This window comes from Phyllopteryx taeniolatus, chromosome 18, assembly GCF_024500385.1.
Source record: "Phyllopteryx taeniolatus isolate TA_2022b chromosome 18, UOR_Ptae_1.2, whole genome shotgun sequence".
NCBI lineage: Eukaryota > Metazoa > Chordata > Actinopteri > Syngnathiformes > Syngnathidae > Phyllopteryx > Phyllopteryx taeniolatus.
In genome coordinates, this window is record NC_084519.1 from 19073730 (window position 1) to 19097919 (window position 24190).

General features: G+C 52.9%; 2 protein-coding genes across 9 annotated transcripts; one reads left to right on the forward strand and one right to left on the reverse strand.

Annotated features, from left to right (window-relative positions):
* The first annotated feature begins 875 nt into the window (after positions 1-875).
* Positions 876-7732, forward strand: ckbb (creatine kinase, brain b). Of its 3 annotated transcripts, XM_061754253.1 has the most exons (8): positions 876-1031; positions 2514-2714; positions 2919-3073; positions 4690-4822; positions 4892-5063; positions 5132-5255; positions 6589-6778; positions 7291-7732. In XM_061754253.1, exons 2-8 carry the CDS (start codon positions 2522-2524, stop codon positions 7467-7469), a joined length of 1146 nt encoding a protein of 381 aa, XP_061610237.1. In that variant the 5' UTR covers positions 876-1031; positions 2514-2521; the 3' UTR covers positions 7470-7732. The 3 variants fall into 3 exon arrangements, with proteins under 3 accessions (XP_061610237.1, XP_061610235.1, XP_061610236.1); XM_061754251.1 differs by having other exon boundaries at positions 4690-5063; XM_061754252.1 differs by having other exon boundaries at positions 879-1031; positions 2517-2714; positions 4690-5063.
* A 3371-nt stretch (positions 7733-11103) lies between these two features.
* cep170bb (centrosomal protein 170Bb) lies at positions 11104-24118 on the reverse strand. 6 transcript variants are annotated; one of them, XM_061754238.1, is made up of 18 exons: positions 23681-24118; positions 23105-23391; positions 22954-23034; positions 22357-22428; positions 21773-21872; positions 21154-21270; positions 20006-20488; positions 19043-19926; positions 18805-18966; positions 18643-18733; positions 16114-17766; positions 14822-15044; positions 14272-14410; positions 13781-13885; positions 12810-12889; positions 12618-12711; positions 12489-12540; positions 11104-11624 (listed from the first exon to the last, which is right to left on the reverse strand). In XM_061754238.1, the coding sequence occupies exons 2-18, from the start codon at positions 23369-23371 to the stop codon at positions 11488-11490; spliced, it is 4740 nt and encodes a 1579-aa protein (XP_061610222.1). In that variant the 5' UTR covers positions 23372-23391; positions 23681-24118; the 3' UTR covers positions 11104-11487. The 6 variants fall into 6 exon arrangements, with proteins under 6 accessions (XP_061610222.1, XP_061610220.1, XP_061610221.1 ...); XM_061754236.1 differs by having other exon boundaries at positions 11482-11978; XM_061754237.1 differs by lacking the exons at positions 11104-11624; positions 12489-12540; positions 12618-12711; positions 12810-12889 and having other exon boundaries at positions 13193-13885; positions 23105-23194; positions 23267-23391.
* Between the last annotated feature and the right edge of the window lie 72 nt (positions 24119-24190).

Sequence of the window (24190 nt, forward strand, 5' to 3'; positions counted from 1 at the left end):
CTATTTAACTTACAGGGTAATGTTTAGGATAATAGCTTAAGGAAGCTGGTTCGGCAGGCGTTTGAACATTGCACAGAATGGCAAAGCGCACCTTTCTAACTCCGAACAATGTTGACTTCCATCCTCATGTGGACGCTTAAATACTCCGTCTGGGCCTCCTTGTAAAAGAAAATGGCCTCCTTTCCATGTTGCCTTGTGTGGGTTGTCCCGGGGAGTTTTGCAGGGGCTGCTCATATTTCATTGAGTCAACGCAGCAATCTGAGTTACCTGCACTGCTCTGATTGAACTGATATTACAACGGAATACTTCAAGTTGACACAATGATTGAGGTACTTTTAGTTGGACTGATTCAGAAAAATGAGTTGAGGTAACAAAAAAGCCAAATGTATTTTCACAGTGCACGCACGCACGCACGCACGCACGCACGTTCGCTGCCCTCCACGCTTTGTTGGAAGCTGCTTAAGATTCACAAGGCGAGCGCAAATGGCTGAAAGGTGAAAGGTCACCTATTGAGAAGTCTGTGAAAGTCATCAGTGTGTTCGAGTGACGGAGGTCCAGCCAATAGGGTGAGGAGGGGAGCAACGAGGGCTGTGATTGGCTGAGAGTGGAGGGGGTTGATGTGTCAATAGAAAATGGAGGAAAGAAAGAAGGACGGGCTCTTGGGGGTGATGGTGGTGATGGTGATGATGATGACGGTGATGGTGATGATGATGATGGCGATGAAGCAGCCTGCAGATGTTGTTGCCATAGAGACGTGTGTCGGCCCTTTCCCATGTCAAATGCACGCGAAAGCCGAAGCGAGGCGGTTCCGACTGAGTTGGGTTCTCCATCCGCATGCCAAGTGACTGAATGTCACGTGACAGCAGCAGCTTCCTGTCCAATGGGATGAATGGACTGTAAATAGGAGCCAATGGGGTGCAAGGGGCGGCTATAAAAGGCTGACCGCGCTCTAATCCGCCGCAGCAGCAGAATCGGATCGGATCGGACCGGACCAGATTCCTTCAGACCGCATCGCCCGACCGGAACCTCAGGTAAGGACCAATCATCTCGTCTCAGCTGCATCAACGCTGTCAGACGATGAGCCCGGCATTACGTCACACATGGCACGTCACGTCAGGGTTGGGGGGGCTCGGGGGGGGGGGCGGGTGTCGCCAGAACAAAGAGCCGCTGTTTTCGCTCCTTTTCAGCCATTTCGTCTCGATGACACTTTTTTTTTGGACGTTTTTTTTTTTTTCATTCCCACTCGATGCATGTCGATCTGGCGCTCGTGCACGCGCGTGCGCGGGTCCGCGCGCAGGTGTTGCGCAGTCAGCGCAAATGCGCGCCGGCCGCGTCCCCGCTAATCGTCTTTTCGAGCACGCGCGCACGCACGTTTGGTGCCAGAACATCGCGTGACGTTTGCGGCTGCACGCACGTGAGAAGGTCAAAGGCGAAGGTGAGCGGGAGAGGGCCGCACGCCCTGCTGCGTCACCGCGCACCGCCTCAGCTCAGCGCGACCTTCACGACGGACGCAAGCAGCCGATCGATCGATCGGTGATCGATGAAGGCGGGCGGATGAAGTAAAATTGGATGAATTCATCACTGTGGAATTTTCTCTTGAGCGAGATTAGAATAAACTAAATGCGTTCAAACACACAAACGCACACAAAAAGAGTGCAGCAACGTTTGCAACTCGAGCAAGTGGCAATATTATTGAGGCCATATCAAGGCAAACTAAATAATCCAGCACACTTTACCTCTGCTGGAAAAGGGTCATTTAGGGGGGGGGGGGGGGGGTCTAAAAACCTCCGAGTACAAAAACGGGCGTATTATTCAAAAACAGAACATTATCTCAAAAATCTTCCTGTTGGTGCATCCCTCCAAATTGACGAAATAAATACAATCACCTCAACACTGAAGGATCAATAATTGTTTTCCAAAGTAAAACCAGATGTTTGCAAATGTCTTATTTTGAAAAACACAACGATAATCAGTCTGCTTTCATAAATCAGAGAATGTTGACGGTTAAGAGGCTGAAATTGAAGGATTTGGACAGTTCGATTTTAGTTTTTTATTTGCGGTTGGATGCGTGGTGGTGGCGGTCGGAGGGGGCGTAGGCGCAGAATGGCAGCCTCGCATCCGTCAGACTGCCCCCTGCGGGAGTAGGTTGACCGTGGAATGAATGAATGAATGATGCGTGCCATTGGAAAGCGTCTTTGAGTGCCCAGGAAAGTGTCATGCATTATTCATTTTAAACATTAAATCGCTCATCAAAATGGTTGTCGATTGATTACATAATTGATTAGTTGCCGAGTCATCGCTTAATCAATTAATTCTCCAACGACTTGCGACCACACCCCAAATAATGATCTAATACTACTCCAGGCTACGTTGACGTGCCCTCGGATGCCCCCTAGCGGCCCCGCGGCAGGCGCTCGGTCGTCTTCCGCCTCGGGTGTGATGCGTGACGTGTTGATGTGTGTGTGTGTGTGTGTGTGTGTGTGTGTGTGTGTGCGGCGGCGGCGGCGCGCCAGCAGTCGCCATGCCTTTCGGGAACACGCACAACAAGATGAAGATGAACTACTCGGCCGAGCAGGAGTTCCCCGACCTGAGCCAGCACAACAACCACATGGCCAAGGTGTTGACGCCCGAAATGTACGCCCAGCTGCGGGACAAGGAGACACCCAGCGGCTTCACCCTGGACGACACCATCCAGACGGGCGTGGACAATCCAGGTAAACGCCGGCATCCTCGAAACCCAAATGAACTCGCTTGACTCCCCGATTAGAAACTTTAATTGGATCTGCGGCTTTAGCGCCGCTTTCTGCCTCTTAATTGGACTCCAGTTGATCTGGCTGGAAATAAAGCGTCCCCGCTATTCGTGGGTGAGTTCGCCAGTGACTGCATCCAACCAACTCAAGTTATCTTTGGACGCTCAGGTCACCCGTTCATCATGACGGTGGGCTGCGTGGCGGGAGACGAGGAGACCTACGAGGTGTTCCGGGACCTCATGGACCCCATCATCGAAGACCGCCACGGGGGCTACAAACCCGATGACAAGCACAAGACCGACCTCGACCCAGAGAACCTGCAGGTGAAGTGCAACAATCCTAAGCCTAACCCTGTTGCTGTTTGTTGTCTACCCGAGTGGTGCGAACAGCAGCACAAATGAAATCAACAACAGGGGGTCTTCCAGAAAGGAGGTTCAACACACGCTTCGTCGAAACGTTGACTTGCTCTCAGATGGAGAACTGAATAGTCGGTCGGTTCCAGAACTGCCGATCTGTATTATTTTAAACAAGTCTGAGTCCTCAAAATAAAACGAGAGGGGGGGGGGGGGGGGAGTCAGAATTGGACACCACAGCAACCCCATTGGCTCCTCGTCTGGATCCAGGAACAGATTCCGGTTTCCGGTCTCGAAAAACTAACAAGTCACGCCCGTTGATGTTGGGGAAAACTGCTGAATTCAGGCTGACAGGGAGCGCAGGGAGGGCCGCAAGTCGGGGTCCCGTTTACCTTGTCCACATGCAATATCTTCATCAAGACTCTGGATCTCGAGTAAAAACTGGACCAAGTTCTTTTGGATGCGGAAAAAGTCCAACAGAAAAAAGAGGCGTGAGTCCGATCAGTTCTGGTCACAAAGAACGTATTCTCAAAGGCAGAAGAACAAATTCATGAGCATCACAAGGGACAAAACACAGATATTTAAAAAGCATGTTGTTTGGGACAACCCCTTTTTCTACGATTGGTCAATCCTCGATGAGCTGATTTCTCGTTGGGGCATAACATTTGCCCAATTTGTCTACACTTGCTTCTTTTGTTTATTTTATTTAACCAGATAAAACTCAATGAGATCAGGATTTCTTTCAGAAGGGTGACCTGGCCTAGAAGTCAGCAGCACGACATAAGAAGAGTTACGAGGAAATGACACTAAGAGACAATAAAGACAGTGGCAATGAAGGTCCCATGATATGTTGCAAATAACATTTAAATCACAGGCACTGTTCGCTGGTCTCAAGATGGAAGTCCTTCAGCATGGAACGGAACAAGTTCAGAGAGTTTCAATTGAGCCAGCAGTGTATTCCATGCCGCAGAGGCAGAAAAGCTCAAAGCTCTTTTCCCAAATTCCGTCCTTACTTAAAGAACAGACGAAACAAGTGTCGAGCAACAGCGCAAGGCATAGCAACTCCTCGTCAGATAAGGCAGACGCAGGTCTAAGAGAGCCTTCCAAATGAGCCAATGAGGCCAAATGTGTGCAAATCCGCGTGCACTCAGAGAAGAAGGCAAGTTGCATTTTAGATCCAAAGTCACAATGGGGGGGTTGAGGCAACTACAGCCTGTGACAAATCCCAGCGCAGAATGAAGAACAGTGTCCAACGAATGAGACATTTGGATGAAGCACATCCCCGTAGTCCACTTGCTTCCGGAAAGGTCGAAAGTCAGGGTTTAGCATCCAAAATGTGGTACACCGAGTCTATTACCATGGTGACCGATTTGGAATTTCTCTTAGCTGGCTCTCTGCAGCGGATACTTCGGACTTTCCTGCATCCCAAGGTTCACTTAATTCGAGTTTTCACCTAACCTGCTCTCTGGAATACTCCCCTCTTTCGAATCTCCCGAATCGCGCCAAAGTCTCGAGTCTCTCGACTGTCTCGATTGCGGAATGTTTTGAGCGGCGTTCACTGAGTGTTCGGCTCCGGCCGGTTTCAGGGCGGAGACGATCTGGATCCCAACTACGTTCTGAGCTCTCGGGTTCGGACCGGCCGGAGCATCCGCGGCTTCTGTTTGCCGCCTCACTGCAGCCGCGGAGAACGGCGCGCTATCGAGGACCTCGCCATCCAAAGTATGACGCCACTTCCTCCCATCCATCTGCAGCGCCCCCTGCTGGTTTGCGCTTGTGATGACTTTGCAGGTCTGGACGCTCTGGACGGAGATCTGAAAGGTCGCTACTATGCCCTGAAGAACATGACTGAGGAGGAACAGCAGCAACTGATCGACGACCACTTCCTGTTCGACAAACCCGTGTCGCCGCTGCTGCTGGCGTCCGGCATGGCTCGCGATTGGCCCGACGGTCGCGGCATCTGGTCAGAATACGTCCGGTTTTTTCCCGCTCGGTCCAGAGTGTTGCCGTGACGTTCGCGTGCGCTTGCAGGCACAACGACAACAAGACCTTCCTGGTGTGGGTCAACGAGGAAGACCACCTGCGCGTCATCAGCATGCAGAAAGGCGGCAACATGAGGGAGGTCTTCACCAGATTCTGTACCGGACTCACCAAGGTCAGTGGCTCCAAGCTCAGGTCAGTTCCGGGGATTTTCAAAGTTGTGGGAATAACCGGGAATACAGCAGCAATTTACAAAACTGAAGGTTAGCTCTTACTAGGGAACTTAAATGAAGTTGGTGTTCTATAGGGTTGAGGTCAGGATTGTGCAGGCCAGTCAAGTTCAGCCACATCAAACTCTCTCATCCGTGTCGTTATGAACCTTGATTTGTGCACTGATGCACAGACATGTTGGAACAGGAAGTGGCCCGCTCCAAACTGGTATGCTGAAGCAACATTTAGGGCAGCCGTGGCCCAATGGTTAAGATCATCGCCTGCCACCGTGGGGGACCCAGGTTCAAGACCCCAACTGGACCGTCCGCCACCATCCCCCGGACTGTGGTGTCCTTGAGCAAGACACTAATACCCCGAAATGCTCCCCGGGTGCTTCAGCTGCCCCCTCCTCCAGTGTGTTCCACTAACGTGTGTGTGTGTGTTCACTGTGATGGGTTCAATGCAGGGAACAAATTTCACGTGCATGCATGCATGTTCATGACAATAAAAGGCGATTCTTCTTCTTCTTCTTCTACAACTTTGTGGGAACAGCTTAGAGATGGCCTGTTCCAACATGACTGTGCATAAAGCAAGGTTCATGAAGACACGGATGAGAGCGTTTGAGGTGGATGAACTTGACTGGGCTGCACAGAGTCCTGACCTCAACCCTATAGAACACCTTTGGGTGAATTACAGCGGACACTGAGAGCCACGCCTTCCCGCCCAACATCAGTGTATAACTTCACAAATACTGTAAGCGCCTGGAAAAATTGGCAAAAATTCCCACAAACTCACTCCTAAACCTTGCGGAAAGCCTTTCTCCAAGAGTTGAAGATGTTATAGCTGTAAAGGGTGGACCGATGTCATATGAAACCCTATGGATTTAGAATGGGATGTCACTTAAATTCATATGTGAGTCAAGGCAGGTGAGCCGATACTTTCGTCAATAAAGTGTGTGTGTCCCTAACCCACCAATTGCGGGGGTCCGCTGAATCGCTTTGGGCCCTGTTCATGCCAATCACAGTCAGTTTATAGGATTAGAAGAACGTTACAAAGCTAAGAAATACTGCAAAGTCAACCAAAATAAAACAAACCATTTTGAATGTATCGGCACTGATCTGGTGGATCTGGTCTCATTTTATTGCCCCGTTCCATCACTTTGGTCTGCTGATTTCCTACCACTATATTAGTCAAATATAGTGACATCACGCTCTAAACCTCATCGTGGACTAGACGACTAATCGATCAATCCGTACGAGCCCTCGCACCTCACGTGTCCCATCCGTCTTGTGGTGCAGATCGAGTCGCTCTTCAAGGAGCGAAGTCACGAGTTCATGTGGAATGAGCACCTGGGCTACGTCCTCACCTGCCCGTCCAACCTGGGGACCGGCCTGCGCGCCGGCGTCCACGTCAAACTCCCCAACCTTAGCAAGAACGAGCTCTTCGGGGAAGTTCTCAAACGTCTAAGGCTGCAGAAGAGAGGCACAGGTAGGACTGTCGTCAGGGGACCGATGCTGGGGGGGTCTCGAGAAGAGGGGGGAGCCCTGCCATAGGACTTGTGGTGTGGGAACTAGGCTGGGGGAACTTGAGCGGGATCTTTGGCGAAGGGCCTTTGCAGGGGCAAACGCGAGGCAAACCTTAGGTGGGGGCACCCCGGGGGGGGGGGGGGCTTTTGGTGACGGGACTTCGGCAGAGGGATATTTAGTGGGGGTCCCTTAGCTGTGGGAACTTTGGTGGGAGGATCTTTGGTGAGTGACCTCGCAGGGGGTATCGGGTGGGGGGGGGGGGGCCTCGGCCGAGAGACCTTTGATGGGGGAACTCAGATGGGGGACCTTTGGTGAGGAGACCTTGGTGAGGTGAACTTAGGTTGGGAGACCTCAGGGGGTGACCTTTGATGAGGGGACTCCGGCAGAGGGACATTTGGTGAGGGATCTCAGTGGGCGTACCTCATCCAGAGGACCTTTAGCTGGCCGTCTCAAGCGCTCTTGTGGTTTTTGCAGGGGGCGTGGACACGGCGGCGGTGGGCGGCGTCTTTGACATCTCCAACGCGGACCGCTTGGGTTTTTCTGAAGTGGAACTGGTCCAGATGGTGGTGGATGGCGTCAACCTTCTGGTGGACATGGAGAAACGCCTGGAGGCCGACGAAGCCATCGACGACTTGATGCCCGAGCAGAAGTGAACCTTTCGCCTGTGACACCTCGCACCCCTCACGTAACCTGTCACGCCCGTTACCACGCCGACCCCTGACCCCCTAGACCCCCCACCCTGCCTCCCACGTTAAGCAGAAGCTGATTTACGGGATGTTAGTGAGCCACGTAGAAGTCTGACACTCCTTGATTTTCTAGTTCCCGTTTGGAGCAGCTGAAATATCCCATAATAACAATAATAATGATAAAAATCATAATAATTATGATGATGATAATAAAGTCTGTGAAACACCAAGTCTTTATTGGACGCGCACGCGCACACACACACACCACTTTTCTTACTCGATTGACTGTCTGACGCATTCAAGTGCAATCTAATGAATCGTGACTATAAGTCTTCTGACGAAAAATCAATCATTTGATGTCTTCACTTTTAATCATTTCCGTCAAACTCGGTAACAGAAATCAAAAGTCAGCAATTTATCACACACAATTTGTGCTGTCCAAAATCTGGTGGTGGCTTTGAAAATGGAAGCAATCGAGTCGCATCAGTCCGAGGGGTTCTGGTTCTGACCCATATGTTGTCTTTGAGGCCAGACAAGAACGCCGGCCTCTGATCGGTGCAGGCGAGTTCCTCCTCGACAGCGCGCCTGATGGAGCGAACGGCACCCGGCGAGAGGTCCGACTTGAGGGCGAGCGGCGCCGGCTCGCTGAGGGGGACGTGCACACGTTGTTTGGGTCACATTGTCAATGCAACCGTGTGTGTGTGTGTGTGTGTGTAGCTATGTCCTCATGGCAACCACGTGTGTTTGTTGTCATGGTAACCAGGCATTTGTCATCACACTGTCATGGTCACTAGTTGTAATAGTAACCTTGTGCGTTTGTTGTCAAATTGTCATGGCAACCAGGTGAGCGTGTGTGTGGTCATATTGTCATGGTGAGGAGGTGTGTCTGTCATTGCATTGTCACGGTAACTTGGCCTGTTTGTTTCTACATTGTTTGTTTCTACATTGTCATGGTAACAACATCATGTTGTCATGGAAATATTATCCATAACAGGTGGTTTGGATAGAGGGAGGATGGAACCAACCGTTGGTGCTTTCACTCGCTTTATTGAACAAACGCTATCAAAATACAGTTAGCTGACCTGCCGACGGCTTCAACTGACGCCAGCGCTCTACGCGCACAGTGGATGACGGTTTAGCCAGCCAACTGTACATTCTCATTGGCTGACTTCCACGTCACTCAACAACAAGCCAGCCCCGCCTTTCAAAGGCACACACACATTCAACCTCACAGATACAGCGGAAGGGAAAAAGTTTGCTGTTTTGGTCTGTGCAAACAGGAAGTAACGTCACACCCTCGCATTCACCTGCCTCTTGACGGCCGTGGAGAGTCCGGCGGCCCCGTCCCGGGCGGCCTCCGCCAGCCTAGACTCGGCCACGTTGGCGAGCACCGCGTTGTGAGCGCCGAGACATTTGAGAGGCCGCCACCGCGGGCTGCCGCCGCTAGCCCGGTGCCGGTCCGAACTCTCCTGCAGGCGCATGACGGACACGCCGCTCGTCAGGCCGCACCTGTGGCCGCACCTGAGGCCGCACCTGAGGCCGCACCTGAGGCCGTCCGAGTCACAAGTGAAGCGCTGCTGGACCACCGTCAGGATCCGTGGCTTCGGGACCTCCAGGTCTCGCCGGGGCCGATCCTCGGCCGCCTCCGACTCAAGAGCTTCTCCTCCCGGACCGACAACTTCTTGCCGGTCTCCTCCAGGTCCTCCTCCCTTCCTGACAACTTCCTGTTTGGGTCCTCTGACTCCGCCTCCTCTGTATGACATGAAGAGAACGAGCACTTCTTGTCAGCTTCTCGTCTGTGACGCGCGTTCCTATTCTCAGGGTTCACGTGCTGCTTCTGACCCGTTTTGGGTTCCCGTGGCCTGAGGTTCTTCCCGAACCGTCCTGTGAACTTCAGCTCACTCCTTCTGGGTTCTTCTCCATCCCCCAACTTCTTCTTCCTGAACATCTCATGACTAATTGTTCAGATGCAGGCATTATAATTGGCAGCACAGTTGGGATGGTCATCGCGCTCGAGTGGCTTTTTCCTCCCACGTTCCCAAAACATGTTAGCATGCTAACATTCAAATTGTCCGCAAGTGTGAATGCACGTTTGTCTACATGTGCCCTGACACTGACTTGCTCAGTAAAGTGTAGCGCCCCCCAGTGGCGGCCTCCTTCTAGGACTGCAAATGTCAACTTCTGGAGATGACACTGAGCACGCACAACTTCTTCGGCGGACCGCGGCGAGGTCTGTTGATTGTTTTTCGCTGGTGTAGACACGAACGGTTTGGTGTTGAATGACTTTGAGGAGCCAGAAAATGGACACTGTTATACGAGCTGTACACAGACGACGTGACATTGTCGCAAAGTCGCGAAAAGAATCACAATCAAATATTTACAAAAATGTGAGGGTGTGTTAAATTTGATGAGATACCGTAGCTCAAGAAATTAAATACAAGCTCTATGTAACACACACACACATTACTGGTGTCACTTTTACGCATCTTGAAAACTAAAACAGAAAACGATGACATCACTTGAAAGTAGGCTTCACACGATCAGGATTTTCGGGGCCGATCACCGAAAAAAACGATAACCGATCCGATCACAAGATGGAGGAAGGTGTCTATTGAAATGACCTCTTCATTTACTGGATATAATGAATTGCTCCCAAAAATATATTTCCAAGAAATAATGTATCTTTCTTCCTCTATTTATGCCAGCGAGGCATAGTGACAGACGGAACAAACGAAGGGTCTTCTATGAGATGGCAGGAAGTCAATAGAGGCATTCAAGTATCCACTTATGTTCCTTGGCTCCATCAAGGTCGCAAATCAGTGCTCTCGTCACATCGTGTATTCTCATCGGTCGGGTCAAACCAACATTACAACGTGACAGAAATAATGGCTGCTAACTTACTGTCATTAAATGGCTTTCATTTTAATGAAATGACTCCACCCACTTTCCGGCATGATTCGACAGAACGGCGGCATGTCTACGTACGACCGTCAGCGCTAGCACTAGCTTGCTCGGCTTGCTCGCGAGCCGTATCGTATTCAAAGTACGGGAACGTACCTCAGGCGAGCCTTGAACGGACGTCCTCTCCGCTCCTGACCACCAGCGCACGTTTTCCCCCATTTTGTCCTTCTAATACAGTCGGCGCGCTCCACTCTTGTTGTCGTTGCCACGGTAACGAGTCGCATTTGAGTTGACAAGATAAAGCCCAATGATCGTAAAAAAACGGGACGCGGCGGTATCGGAATACAAGATTTGATGGCAGTAGTCTGACATAGCGCAATCGTGAAAGAGTGAAAATTTGTCTTGTAGTCGGATCCGGCATGACGTGTTGTCTGTCCCACACCGCCGAAATGTTTCTTTTTCTTTTTTAAAATAAAGACGTAACACATTTTTGGTCCATTTTTGATTATGCAATCAGGCTAACAATTTAAAAAGATGGTGACAAAGCCATGAAAATGAACCCATTTCAAGCCGCTGAATTGACGTAACGCCACTTTGTCGTCCATCTCATCTCGGACGCAATCGCACGACCGCAACGTCACTTTGCAACTTTTGGCCGCGTCGAGCAACAACCAAAGACGACAAAATTTGACACACATGATTTGAGTTCATTTTTTATTACAATAAATCACATCGATGAACATTCTTTTCATTTCATTCTGATGTCATTCAGCATTGAAGTGGCACAAAAACGACAGCTGGGAGCGTAACTTGGATGTCACCATAGCAACCGTGTCACGACGACAACATCTAGAGCAAACGAGGACGCGTTTTTGTATCGAAAGCCTTTTGTCACTCTTCGATCACCTAAAGAAACGATTGACTTCACCACAACAGACAGACTGGGCATGAGTTGGCATGGCGTACTTCCACACGCGGACAGAGGGGGCGCCGTCTCACGGTCGCGCTAATGAGCACATTCCTCCTGCTACTCGGATGCGGACGAATCCTATGCGCACAATATTAGGAACACTCGTCAGTGTTTTCACAGGACGTGACGGCGCGTTTTTTGAGAGACGCCATTTTGTTTGCCGCCGCCTTTGTTTTCCTTGGAGGAGGTCCGAGGACTTTGAGCGACCGGCTGAAGACTCCCGGCGGCCGGGTCCACCACGCAGTTGATGACTGCACACACACAGCGAGCAATCACTCAAACGTCCTTTCGTGTTGTCAAAAATGAAGGAATGGAGACCGAAAGGCGCCAAGCGCAAGACCGTGGACCTCAGGGTTCTGTTGTGGGTCCGTGATCATTTTTGTGCGAAGGGCGGCGCACGGACCCCTGAGGATAAAGCGTGTACTAAAATACAGTGAACCCCCACTACATCGTCGTCCGTCGTTCGCAGCCGCACAATATCGCAGATTTGGAAGCGATTTGGGGGGATTTGTACAGTTTATGAGCAAGTTTAAACTTCCAGTTGCGTGCCTTCGCTGTAGTACCGCACTGTGCCACAACAGGCCCGGTGGCGGCGCTGAGCTCCACTGGTTGTAGAAGCAGAGAAGGTGCCCAACTATAAGCTCCAGATCGCACAGCGTTTATCTGCCTTTGAGTATTGTCGCACGGTCTGTTTGTCTGTGTTGCTGCTCCGTGTGTGGAAAATAGCAGTCGTTCGAAGGTTCTGAATTAGCCGGGCCTCGGTGCTCGTTTCCGGAAGTCCAACTGTGGCCTTTTGCATTATATGTCAGCGTTAAGCTAGCGGACTTTTGTCATTTTATGAATCGGTCGAACATTTTGCTGTTTAAATATCCAACGTTCAATTCTCCTTCGTTTTGCGTCACAAAGGGCTCGAAGCAAGCAAACTTTGCTGGCTTACTTGGAGAACAAAGCGAAAAAGTGTCTTTACCTTGACGTGTTTTACGAAGCTTAAAACATGGGAGTGGTAAAACTATATTGAAAAAAAAAAAAGAAGTCTGTATGTTGCGGACGATGGCGGGGGCGAGTGTGGATACAATTTGGAACATTTGGACACAAATGCGATCTGAGTCGTTTACCTTCCAGCTGCCTTTGGACTCTTCTGAGCTCCGTAACGATGGACGAGATCTCCTGCAACACGACGCCAACACATTCCATGAGCACCTGACTCTAAGTTCCTTGGTGTGTTCGCGACAGCGCAGCGCAACCTGATTGGCCGTCTTCAGGACGGGAACGTCGGCGTCCGCTTTCATCTTCTTGTCAATCTCCTCCCACAAGTCGTCTTTGTTGCGGAACATCACCCTGAACGCAAACACCGGCACGCGTTTCAAACACTTCGAAAATGAAGTTATTTCAAATTTAAAAAAAAAAAAAAAAGGCCAGCAGAAGAAGCGCCTCACTTGAGTTTGGCGGCCAGCTGCTCCGTGGTGTCCCGGATGGCGTGCGACAGATGCCGCAGCGGACTCAGCAGCTGCGTGTCCTGCAACATCAACCGCAGGATCAAGAAGAAGAGACGCACGAAGAAAGCAAAAAAGAAGGGAAAAAGCCAAATCTCAAATGGAAAAAAAGCTCAATCATTTGGGGGGGGGGGAGGCAAAAGAACAAAGAAAAAGCAAGCAGAAGGAAGAAAACGAAAGAAAAAGAAAAACAAATCAAATCAATTCAAAGAAAACAGAGCAGAAAATAAAGAAAACAAATAAAAGCCATATAAATGACAAGAAAGCAGAAGAAATGAAAAGCAAAAGAGGAAAAGAAAGGAGACAGTCCACAGGGAAGTCCAACTCTGCTTCTTGCCGTGCATTTGTGGAACGTGCATTTTCGTCTCCGACGTCCTCCATGCTGCGTTTGCATTTCACATTTTCGCAAAGGCGTCCATTCAAGTTCCCGAGGGAACGTAAGCACACCGCTGGGCATGTTGTTAATCCACCCTTGCATCCATCCATCCGACCATCCGTCCATCCGTCCATCCGTCCGACCATCCGTCCATCCGTCCATCCGTCCATCCATCCGACCATCCGTCCATCCGACCATCCGTCCATCCGACCATCCGTCCATCCGTCCATCCATCCGACCATCCGTCCATCCGTCCATCCGTCCATCCGTCCATCCATCCGACCACCCGTCCATCCGACCATCCGTCCATCCGTCCATCCATCCGACCATCCGTCCATCCATCCGACCATCCGTCCATCCGACCACCCGTCCATCCGTCCATCCATCCGACCATCCGTCCATCCGTCCATCCGTCCATCCGTCCATCCGACCATCCGTCCATCCGTCCATCCATCCGTCCATCCGTCCATCCATCCGACCATCCGTCCATCCGACCATCCGTCCATCCATCCACAGCCTGAGAGAATGAAATCGTGACCTCTCCTCTGCAGTCCCACTTGGCTTCGTTCATGTTTGCGTCCAGTCGGGAGCGTTCGGGAACGTTCCGGAGGTTCCGGGTGTCGTCGGGCGCGACTTGAAGCAGCTGCAAACATAACACAGAGAAACCGTTTAACGCAGAGTGCGCGGGCCGCCCCCGCGATAAGTGAGAATACCCTCTTTAGCCTTTCCCTATTTTGCTTCGGAAAGGTCTTTCAACACACTTTTGCAAATATGTTGAAAGCGAGCAAGGGTAAAGGGTAAGAGTGTCAAAAAAAACTGCAATAACGGCACTGCGATAAGCGGAATAGACAGTTGTCAGTCGTTGCACATTTGCAGCAATTATCTAACGTATAAAAGTATTTGGGAAGAAAGTTCACTTTGAAGTGACTTTCACCTATTGCCATCGGGTCAGGACTTTTCACGGTCTTACAATTGAGCCGGCCGAGCGTACTGAGAACGCTTGGAGCGCTCGTGCGGTTTGGGGCCCACCTCCTCGCCGGCAGACACGGCGCAGGCCGACGTGTCGAGCGCGGGGCCGGACGACGCGGCGCCGCAATCTCCGTCTCCGGCGACGTCGTGGATTTCTCTGGCCAAGATGGCCAAATCTTTGGCCAAGTCGTGACTGAGCCTGCGGCGGACGAAAAGGAGGACGTCGGGATTCCGATATCGGCCTGTCGTTCCGTCGTTCCAGTTTCAATCGGCCGTGGGAAAATTCCAAAACAGAGTGACTCCCTATTTTGCGATTGGCGTTTAAATTGTGCGATTTCCCGTCTTTCAATTTTTGCCTCAAACGGGCCCACATGATTTACTCGACTTTTTATTTGGTCGCGTCGCGAGGTGAGCCACAACAAACCATCCATCAACCAGATGACATCTCGGTTCTCCAAAACTCGCTGCTCAACTCCAGAATTCGGGATCGGGCAATTTGGGGTTCTTTGGGTTAGACTTGAAAGCCAAGAAATAATGAGTCACTTTTTGTTTTTTCAGGTTTGGAATGCCGATTGAAAATGGAAAGAAAGAGCGATCCGCGTCGGCGTACTTTGCGATCTCGGCGCTGTGTGCGGACCAGTTCTGGTACGGGTCGCTCCGGTCCTCGTCCTCCTCCGTCTCGGCGGAGACGGATTTGGAGCGGGCGGCGGCCGGCCTGTCGCTCCGAGGAGTCTGGGCTGAACGTCTGGCTTTCGTGGCGTTTGCGCTGCTGCTTTTGTAGTCTTCGTCAGATGAAGAAGAAAAGTCAGAGTTCTTCTGCTTGGGATGGAAACCTGAAAACATTCGCAGAAGTCATTGTTCTTGATCGTTGCACAGGAAACAGACGGACGGAGCGATGAACGGACAGACGGACGGATGGTTTCAGTTTCGCCTTTTCAAATCTCCAGCGCTACGTTGATTCATCACCTCCACTGAATTGGCAAAAGCATTGGCTCAGCTGCCCTGACTCACATATGATTGGAGGTGATATCCTCCATTCTAAATGTAATGTAATGTAATGGCCGGCCCGCCCTTTGCGGCTTAACAACTCCTGGGGAAGGCTTTCAACGAGGGAATTAGGAGTGAGATTTGGGCCATTTTTGCCCATTCTTGCGGGAGCATATTTGCGAGGTCACACGCTGACGTCGGACGAGGAGGCTCGGCTCGCTGTCCGCTCCAAACCGACCCGAAGGTCTTCTATCGGGTCGAGGTCGGGACTCTGTTCTGTGCGGGCCAGTCGAGTTCATCCACACCGAATTCTCTCCGGACCTTGCTTTGTGCACTGGTGCACAGACATGTTGGAACAGGAAGGGGTTATCCCCAAACTGTTTGCCAATACTTCTGGCAATACAGTGTAGCTTGTTTACTTGTATGTCAAAGAAAATAATAATTCAATAACAAATAACTTCACGATATGAAGAAGACATACATTATTGTAGAAAGCCACAAACATATCTAACAAAAGAGAAGGTGAAGAAATGCAAGTGGAGCTCGTGTAACGTTTGTCGGCCGGGCGCGTCTTTCAGGGCCGTGGCCGAGGAAGCCGCTCGTGCCGTTCGAGAAGCGGCCGAAAGCGCATCGGCAACTGTGGCTCTCCTTGCCCACGTGCCAGAGTGCATTGCGGGACTTGGAGTTACTTCTTTTTTTCACGTGACTCAAGCCGCAGTCTATCTGAAGCTCGCTCCTGCCTCAAATTTTGGCTCGCAACACAAAGCAAAAAAAAAGTCAATATAGTGCTGCAACTGGTGGCTTGCGGAGATTTGAGTTGCACATGACAAAGAATTCCGACTGGATTGTTGAGTCTGAACCTGTGAGGACTTTGGAGACGGAAGGCCCAGGCCCAAAAGCAGATGTGAAACTCACCGACGTTGGGGTACTTGGCTCCGCCGGAGCGGGTGCGGGTCAGCGTATTCTTCCCCGGAGCTCCTCCCGCTCTGCCGGCGGCCTGATGGGCGTCGCTCACCGAGGACTTCCTGGCAGCAAGGACCGAATCGGCGTTCCGATTGACGAAAGCGGCACGGCCGGCGGAGGACGAGGTCTCGTTGTCGCCGGGAGCCGTAAAAGAACCGGTCCTCTTCCTCGGCAGCGCCAAGATGTCCAGCCTGGACAGTTTCTTGGCCTCTGGCGCCGCTTTTGGCGCCACAGCGGCATGGTCGGAACTTTGAGAGGCCCGGTCGGTCTCCGCACCTTCGTTATCTGAAGTTTCTCCCAGGCGCGCTCGGCGCAACATGGACGCTCTAGTGGGACGCGGTGCGGACAAGCTGTTGGAACGGGTCAGAACCTGCACGATTGCCGTCTTTACATTGTCCTCTTTTTGAAGCAAGGAGACCACCTTTTTACCGCGGCTGGATGTCTGCGAGGCTTCCTGGTCAGAAAATGTCCGGGAAGCCTGCTGGCCCTCAGACGACAGATCCAAAGATCCACGGCTGCCGGCGCTGCGGCGCATCTGAAAGCGCTTGGTCGCCCCCGCCTTGTTTGCGGGAGGAACGCTAACCGGGTTTCGCCGTTTCTCTGAAAGTCGCTCACGGGCCGAGAGCTGTCGTCCCTTCTGCTGACCGAAGGAGGTCTTCTCCTTTCGGAGAGTGCCGTTGGACTGTTTTTTAACAGCAGAAGTGACGGACGCGTTTTTGCTGCTCACCTGGCTCACGGTGCTCGCCGTGTCCACGTCAGACTCTCCGGAAAGCGAATCGTCGACGTGGCTGGACGAGCCGCCTTTCTTGGAGCTTTGCCCGGAGCCGGGAGACGGGAACTTGCCGGGCTCCTGGAGGAAGGGATCCGCATCCACAAACTTCTCCCTCCTCTGTTCCAAGTCTCTGATGGACGGCTGACTGGAAATGTGGGGAAGCTTGTTGACTTGGACGTTTTCACTTGGCCCGGTTTTGGTGAAACTCTCCTGCCGTACGAGGGACGAGGTGTCTTTTGTCGGGACACAATCTTTGTTCTGTGTTTGGAGGTTTGGTGCGGAGCTGTGTGGTTTCAGGCCCCCCCTGCGGGCTTCATGGCTGCCGAGGTGTCGGATCAGAACGGTGGTCGGGGGAGTTTTGGCGTAGGAGTCTGGGCTCCTCTGAAAGTGGGCTGAGAATCGGGCTGAGTCAGCTCTGGTTGGATTTTCTTCAGAACCAATGTAGAAGATGGGGGATTCTGTGGATGAGGTTGAGTTCTCATGACCCTTTAAAGGAGCTGAAGATTTCAAAGCAGTTCGATGGTTTTGCGTTTGCTTGAAAATGGGTCTGTCCTCCGAGCGGCTGGCGTCACTCAGACTGTCTGGATCCAGTTCATCTTGAACAGACAGGCACTGAGTGGAGTCCTGTTGGTGTGCGGGAGAATGAGGAGCTCTGTCCGCACGGTCCCGGTCTCGAGAAGGTGCGTGGTGCACAAGGAGGCCGGGGAGGGCGCCGTCCAGCTTTTCGGGGGGAACCTGAGGCAGGAGCCTTCTCGTCCTGGAGCTGTGGCTGGACTCCGACTCTGACCGCTCGTAGCTGTAACCTTCAGTCGCCTGGATCGGCGTGCGCAGGTCTACAAAGATCGGAATCAGCATCATCTTTATTTAGCATCATCTTTATGTATGTCCAAAAAACACACAAGGAATTTGTCCCCGGTAGTTGGAGCCGCTCTAGTACGACGATGTTAAAGATGTTAAGTACGGACACGTTGATGACACAAAACCTTCAGTTCCTAAAGCCCGCAAACGCACACCGAGTGACGCGACTGAAGTGTGGTGGCGTGCACGAGTTGCCAACTGACGGAAACGGGTTTTGCTGCCACTCTATATTGGAATCGCATGCGAACCGTGTCAAAAGGTAGCAGACGTAACGGCCAATCCAAAATGGCGTGTCGTAGCACACGATCACGTTTGCGGGTACCGAGCGAGATCCGGATGGCTGGCCGCAGCAACACGATAGATACATTCTTTTGTGTTTGACAATAAAACTTAACAATATTTCACGTGGACACGAGGCTGAAATGTCTTGCGGCCACCAAAATGCACGAGTGCAGTCGGCGACTGGGGCGATCGGGCCGACAGCCTCTTAAATATCCACAGTGTTTTTGGGTTAGGGTTCGATAAAATATAATACAGAACAGTGCCTTAAAACGTTGTTTCCTGATAAGAACACCAGAGGTCGCATTTTTTCTGGTGCAGCGCGTCGCCGGGCGTGCGAGGGTTCGTCGCCCGCCGACCGTCATTTGTTCGCGGCTGTCCAATTGGGTCGCGTCTCTTGGTGTTAGCTGACTGCGATTACTAATCGTGTTTCCCTGCTGTGATCGAATGCTAACAAGGAACATGCAAACATATCAATACGCTTGTTTGTCTCAACACCTCGGTGCTTCTTATTAGTACTTCAAATCACGTCCTGGTATTTTCCAACAGAATGCACAAAAAATGAAAAGCACCTTCTTGAGGCGGTGCGGAACCAGGCGCAGCACAGCTGTCTGCTAGACTGGCCCAACGGGAAACCCACTTTGGTCCTTCTGGACCTGGAGCCTTCAGGGAAAAGATCATGGTGAATATTTTCACGCTGCGTGCACTACGGGTCATAGCGCACTGGTGTGCACCTGTAAGGGGCTTGCTGCGGGGGCACTGCTCCCAGCCAGGCCGAAGTCGTGCAACATCATGCAACAGCTAGCGACGTTAGCATCCTGGCCTTCCTCTAGCACGGGCCTCGGCGTTCCCGGGCTCAGATCAGCGTACTCCGGGGAGTCCAGGACCCCGAACACCTGCCGGAGATGTCGACAGGCGGTGAGTAACGTTAGCGGCGATTCAAGCGTGAGTCACGACAAAAGAGGAGCTCACCTGGTCGATCATGTTGCGAGCGTCTTCCACTTCCTGGTCGTGAGCGTCCGTGTCGATGGTGTAGGTGCCGGCCTCGCTCACGCTGTCGTCCTCCTCGTTCCTCAACAGCCTCTGGCACCCTTTTGGCTCCCCTCCGGTAAAACTCAGGGGCGGCGGGGCGGGGCCCGGGGCAGGGTCGACGGCGGGAGGCGGCGCCGTCGCGGGAGGGGCTGAAGGTTCTGGCGGCAAAGGAGGCGACACCATCACCGGTGGTGCCGACATCGGCGGAGGCGACATTTGCTGCCTGGTAGGGAAGGAGTCCTGACTAGAATCCTTCAAGAATTCCACGGCCAAGTCTTGAGCGAGTTTGGACTTCTTCCCGACGCTGCCAAAAGGACGAACAAAGATGGCCGAGGTCGAGCGATAGGTCTCCGTATCTGCCTGTTCCCGCCTCAGAGAACCGGATCTCTGGGGGGCTCCGTGGCCGCCGGGACTTTTGAGCGGCACCGTGACCTGCTGGGTCGGGGCCACGTGGCCGTGAACGGATGCCGGACGCTCGCTGCCTTTGCGGCGCTCCGGCTTGCTCTTGAGGGCGGAGTAAGAGTCTGCGTGGGCGGGGTTGTGTGTGAACGACTGCGACCGCTTCTTGCGAGGGTTGTCGTCAAAGAACTCGATGACAAATGCCTGCTGGCTCAGGCGCTCGGGGGGACCTTGCTTGGACGGGTCCGTGACGGGAGACCGGACCTGAGGGGGGCTTCGGCACAAGGGGGGCTCCGGGGCCTCGGGGGAGGCCGGCGTTCTCCGTTTTGGCTGGGCGGAGCTCCCGGAATACTGGGATTTACTCCTCCGACCTTTGAGCGCCGGGTCCTCGGAGTCGCTCTGCGTTCCGTCGTCATGGTGATGACCTGCAAACAGGGAGCACCGTTGACCGCTGACGTGTTAATGAAGCGGCAGAATAGCGTTAACTTGCTCACTGCTTGTCACCTTTCAGCGACTTGAAGTTGACGGCGAGGTCGCTCTTCGTGCTGTAAACGTCGTCACACGTGGGCCGCTTCTTCATCAGGCTGACGTCGCTGTGAACCAGCCAGTCGGCCACCTTGTTCTGCGATGACATCGCTTCCGCCGGGGCGGTCTTGGCAGGGGGCGGAGTCTTCCTGTGGCGGGAGGAGAACTTGGTCACGTGGTCCTTGATTTTGATCTTGCCCGGCGTGCACTCGTCAAACTCGATGGTGAAAGAGGCGTGGCTCTGGACGGCGGGCGGGGTCTCGGTGGGGGCGGGGGACGTGTCCTTGGTGGGGATCTCTTGTAGCTCCGCCACCACGGCCTTGGGGACTTGCAAGTCCTTGGTGGGAATCTCGAAGTAGCTGGCCTCGCGCTGGTACGGCGCGAATAGGGTCTTCGTTTGGGGACTGGAAAGACATCCGGCGAAATCGGGATCCGCAGGCGGCGGAGCTTCTCTCTGCACCTCTGAGAAAACAGACGAACGAAAGCGAATCGGACGAACGGCATAGCTCGCAACAGACCTCGGACTGTCGAGAACCGGTATCATCCAACTCATTTTGGTAGCGGGCCACATCAAAGTTCTGCTTTGGTTTAGTCTGTCCCGGCGCAACTACGGAAGGGAATAGAAAAGCCGAAAAATGAAGGAGGCGGAGCAAACAAACCATTTGCATAACTTCATTTCCTCACAAAAAAGACAATCGATAATAGAACCCACGCTCATCGGATCGATAAGCAGTATCGATTCTACAATCGGAATGGCTAAATTCTTATCTAGTCCCATCCGTAGCTGCAACCCACGCACCCACATTGTCTGATCAGCTGCTCATCCCACAAATGGGTTTTCCTTACGAATGTGATAAGGTTCATAGACAGGATTTTCGACCAGAGTGGAATTGCCAAGAGACATTGTTACGACAAAGAAAGAATCGAGGGAACACAAAATGAAGACAAAATGTCGACTTTGGGAGCGATTAGCTGCCAAGATGAACCATTGAGCAAGAAACGTGAAGTAGGGTTAGGGTTAGCTTTGGTGGGTGACCTGAAACCACGCAGGGGGGGCCCAATCTGTTTGACACCAGGGTTCTAGAAGGGTTCCAAGGTTTGACCCGGTCCGTCTCTGTAAGGCTCACCTCTGTGAGGGTCTTCTCTGTGAGGCTCATCTCCGCTGTCCGGCCGACTCCCGCAGTCCTCCTCGCCCCACCAAGACGGCTGCCCGTACAGCGGCGTGGGCCGCGGGGTCGCCACCTCTGTGACGAGCGCAAGGACAGCCGTGACGAATACGAAATTACCTCCGCATTACGCTAACGTACTCCGTATCGACGGGTTACATTCTCTGCGTCCACCGCTTCGGTTATAAAGAAGAATCATGAAACATTAGTTTGGTTTGGGGTCAATGAGCCCAAAATGGGGGGCTGTACGGTCGAATGAACTTTTAAGGTCACTTGGCCCCATTGTGCAACCATACGAAAACCTGTTTACACAGCGAGCAAGCTCCCTCCTGGCTTACGGCGTCCTCGACCTTAGCATCGCAAGATTCCAAGAATGGGAGTGGGGGTCCTCTAATTGTTTGTGCAGCTCGCACGTGTAAAAAGATCCGGCCCGCCTGCGCCTGCGCCTGCGCCTGCGCCTGCGCCTGTGTCCTTTTCTGGCTTATTTGCCCATTTATTGATCTCCAACACCACTCCCGTTCCCGCATCGGCTCGTTACGTAGCAATTGCTTAGCGTACGCCGCCCGGTTTGCTAGCGTACCTTGCGTCAGACTCTTGCTGCCGGCGTTCTTGTCGAGCTCCGTCTTCTTCGCGTGAGCCGCCTTCAGGCTCATCTGCAATTGGCCGGTGTACTTCTCGTGCTGCAAGGACAGGAGGCGCTCATTCTCAGCACCGACCTTCGATGGCCGTGCGCGTCTTTGCCGAGCTCATCGACGTCCCTGTCAGCGAGATCTTCGCTTATCCCGCCGCTACCCCCCCCCCCCACCCTCCTCTGCAACATGGCACAAATCTGACCCTGAATCCCGTTTGCGTCCGTGGCAACATTCACACAGCAAACGTCTCCGGGTATGAATTAACACGCCGTCCTATTTGTCTGCCGCATGATGTTTGTGATGTCACCTGCATAATTGTGTTTGTCATCTTTGTAAAACCTCGTGGTTCAAGTCCATCTATCCAATCTGTAGAGCGCTCGTCCCGGTTCGGGTCACGTCACGGTGAGCCGGAGCCGATCCCGGCCGACTCCGGGCAACGCCCCGAACGGCTCGTCAGTCAATCGCAAGGCACGCGCGGTCAAACGAGCATTCACGCTCACATTTGCACGGAGGGGCAATTGAAGGTTTTCACCGGCGCCGCGCTGACCTTGAGAGCCTCTTCGGGGACTTTGTGTTGACTCTTCTCCAGAACGTAGACGTGAGAATGTGCTCGCGTGTTAATGAAAAAAACAACAACAACCAAACGACTGCTGCACGTACGTTAAATATTTGGAATAGCAAATCAATTTCACCCATTGAAAAGGAATCGAAATACTGTACCCGCAATACGTTCCGGCCCCCCGCCTCCCCCAAAACATTGATGACGTGCAATGACCCTACACGCTGCAATGTTCCTGCGTTCGACGTGTTCTAGTGCGTGACGTCAGCAGCTGGCCTCGGGTCGTCCGCGTGTGAGCTGCTGGGTGCGAGTTGTGGCCTACAGCAGCTCCTTGCGAGTGTTGTCATTCTGCGTCGGTGCGTTTGTAAACGGCGACTGTGGCACTCCAACTACCGGAGACACATTCCTTGTGTGTTTTGGACATACTTGGCAAATAAAGATGATTCTGATTCTGATTCTGATTCAGATTCTGATTACAGCACCTTAGTTGCTCAATTTTTGTTTTCACTTCACTCGAGCTGTGTGACATATTCAAAGTGTAAAAGCGTGTTAACGCGGACGGCGAAGGATATCGTATCCGAATCGGAGGATGTCGGACACTTTCAGCGTCACGTACGTCTGGTCGGGAATCCTCAGGTCGTTCACGAACGTCTGCAAGAAAACGACGGACGTCGATAGTCAGCTGTGACATCGTAGCCCCTCGGAAGATGGAGACCCTCACCCCGTTCAGGCTGCCCAAGTCCTTGACCAGGTGCTGGTCTGCGGCGGCGTTGTAGTTGATGACGGCGTGCTGCTTGTCCACGCTGCGAGACTGCAGACGGGCAAAGCGTCGCCGTGATGGCAGACCACGGACAGGAAGCGCACGGGAAGCGGTCCCACTGACCTGCAGCACGAGCTCACAGTCCTCGCGGCCCACGAAGATCATCTCCTTGGGGAGGCGGTGGCGCGTGCCGGAGCTGCTAACCAGGAACCACGACGTCACGCTCATCTTGTCAGGCGCTAAGCATTCTGGGAGGCACGTCGTCGTCATCATCATCATCATCATCATCATCATCACCATCATCACCATCATCACCACCGCCGAGCCCCACCCTCGGGCACGGCAGGAGGAGGAGGAGTGTGCTTCAGCAGAAACCGAAGTGCCAGCGCCACCGCGCACAGTGACTGACAGCTGAAACGAACCGAACCGAACCGAACCGAACCGGGCCGGGCAGAGCCGAGCCGAGCCGAGCCGAGCAGGCAGCACTCCCACCCCGCGTGCCCCCCCTCCTTCACGCCCCGGCCCATCTCCCCTCACCTCGGATCGACAGGATGCTGAGCCGGACTGAGGCGCCTTTCCCGAAGCGCGAGTGTGTCGGTCGGAAAGCTGCTGCTGCTGATGATGATGATGATGATGATGGCGATGAAGACGCTGCCGTGGCATCTGTTGCGTCTCCTCCAGACGCACCAGACCAGGACCAGGACCAGGACCAGGACCAGGACCAGAGCAGACGCCACCCGTCCCGCTGCGTCAAGACGCAGCACGTTGGCCACGCGAGAGAACGAACACCCGTCGGCCTTCACAATAAAATACCGTAGGCATTTTCGTCGCCGTTTGACGGACGACATTGGTCGAAAAACCACATCTGAGAATCCTGCCCGGAAGCAAAATGCTCTGAAGCAAAAGTGGACTTCCTGCTTTCACATGCCGCAGTCTCGAGCGACGGCCAAGCTTTCGGTGTGAAGGCTGCCCGGTTTCCGGCGCATCTGCGACCTGCTGCAACACACCGCGCTCCGTTGTTTCTGTGACGTCACACGCCCAACCCCA

Bases quoted from the DNA above. Each gene is read 5' to 3' on its own strand.
- ckbb (XM_061754251.1), top strand. From the start codon at position 2,522: ATGCCTTTCGGGAACACGCACAACAAGATGAAGATGAACTACTCGGCC. The intron at 3,074-4,689 runs GTGAAGTGCAAC...GGCCGGTTTCAG, and splicing joins TCGACCCAGAGAACCTGCAG to GGCGGAGACGATCTGGATCC. The intron at 6,779-7,290 runs GTAGGACTGTCG...TGGTTTTTGCAG, and splicing joins GCTGCAGAAGAGAGGCACAG to GGGGCGTGGACACGGCGGCG.
- cep170bb (XM_061754234.1), bottom strand. From the start codon at position 23,371: ATGAGCGTGACGTCGTGGTTCCTGGTTAGCAGCTCCGGCACGCGCCAC. The intron at 19,927-20,005 runs GTGACAAGCAGT...CCCTGTTTGCAG, and splicing joins CAACTTCAAGTCGCTGAAAG to GTCATCACCATGACGACGGA. The intron at 15,045-16,113 runs GTGAGTTTCACA...GAATGTTTTCAG, and splicing joins AGCCAAGTACCCCAACGTCG to GTTTCCATCCCAAGCAGAAG.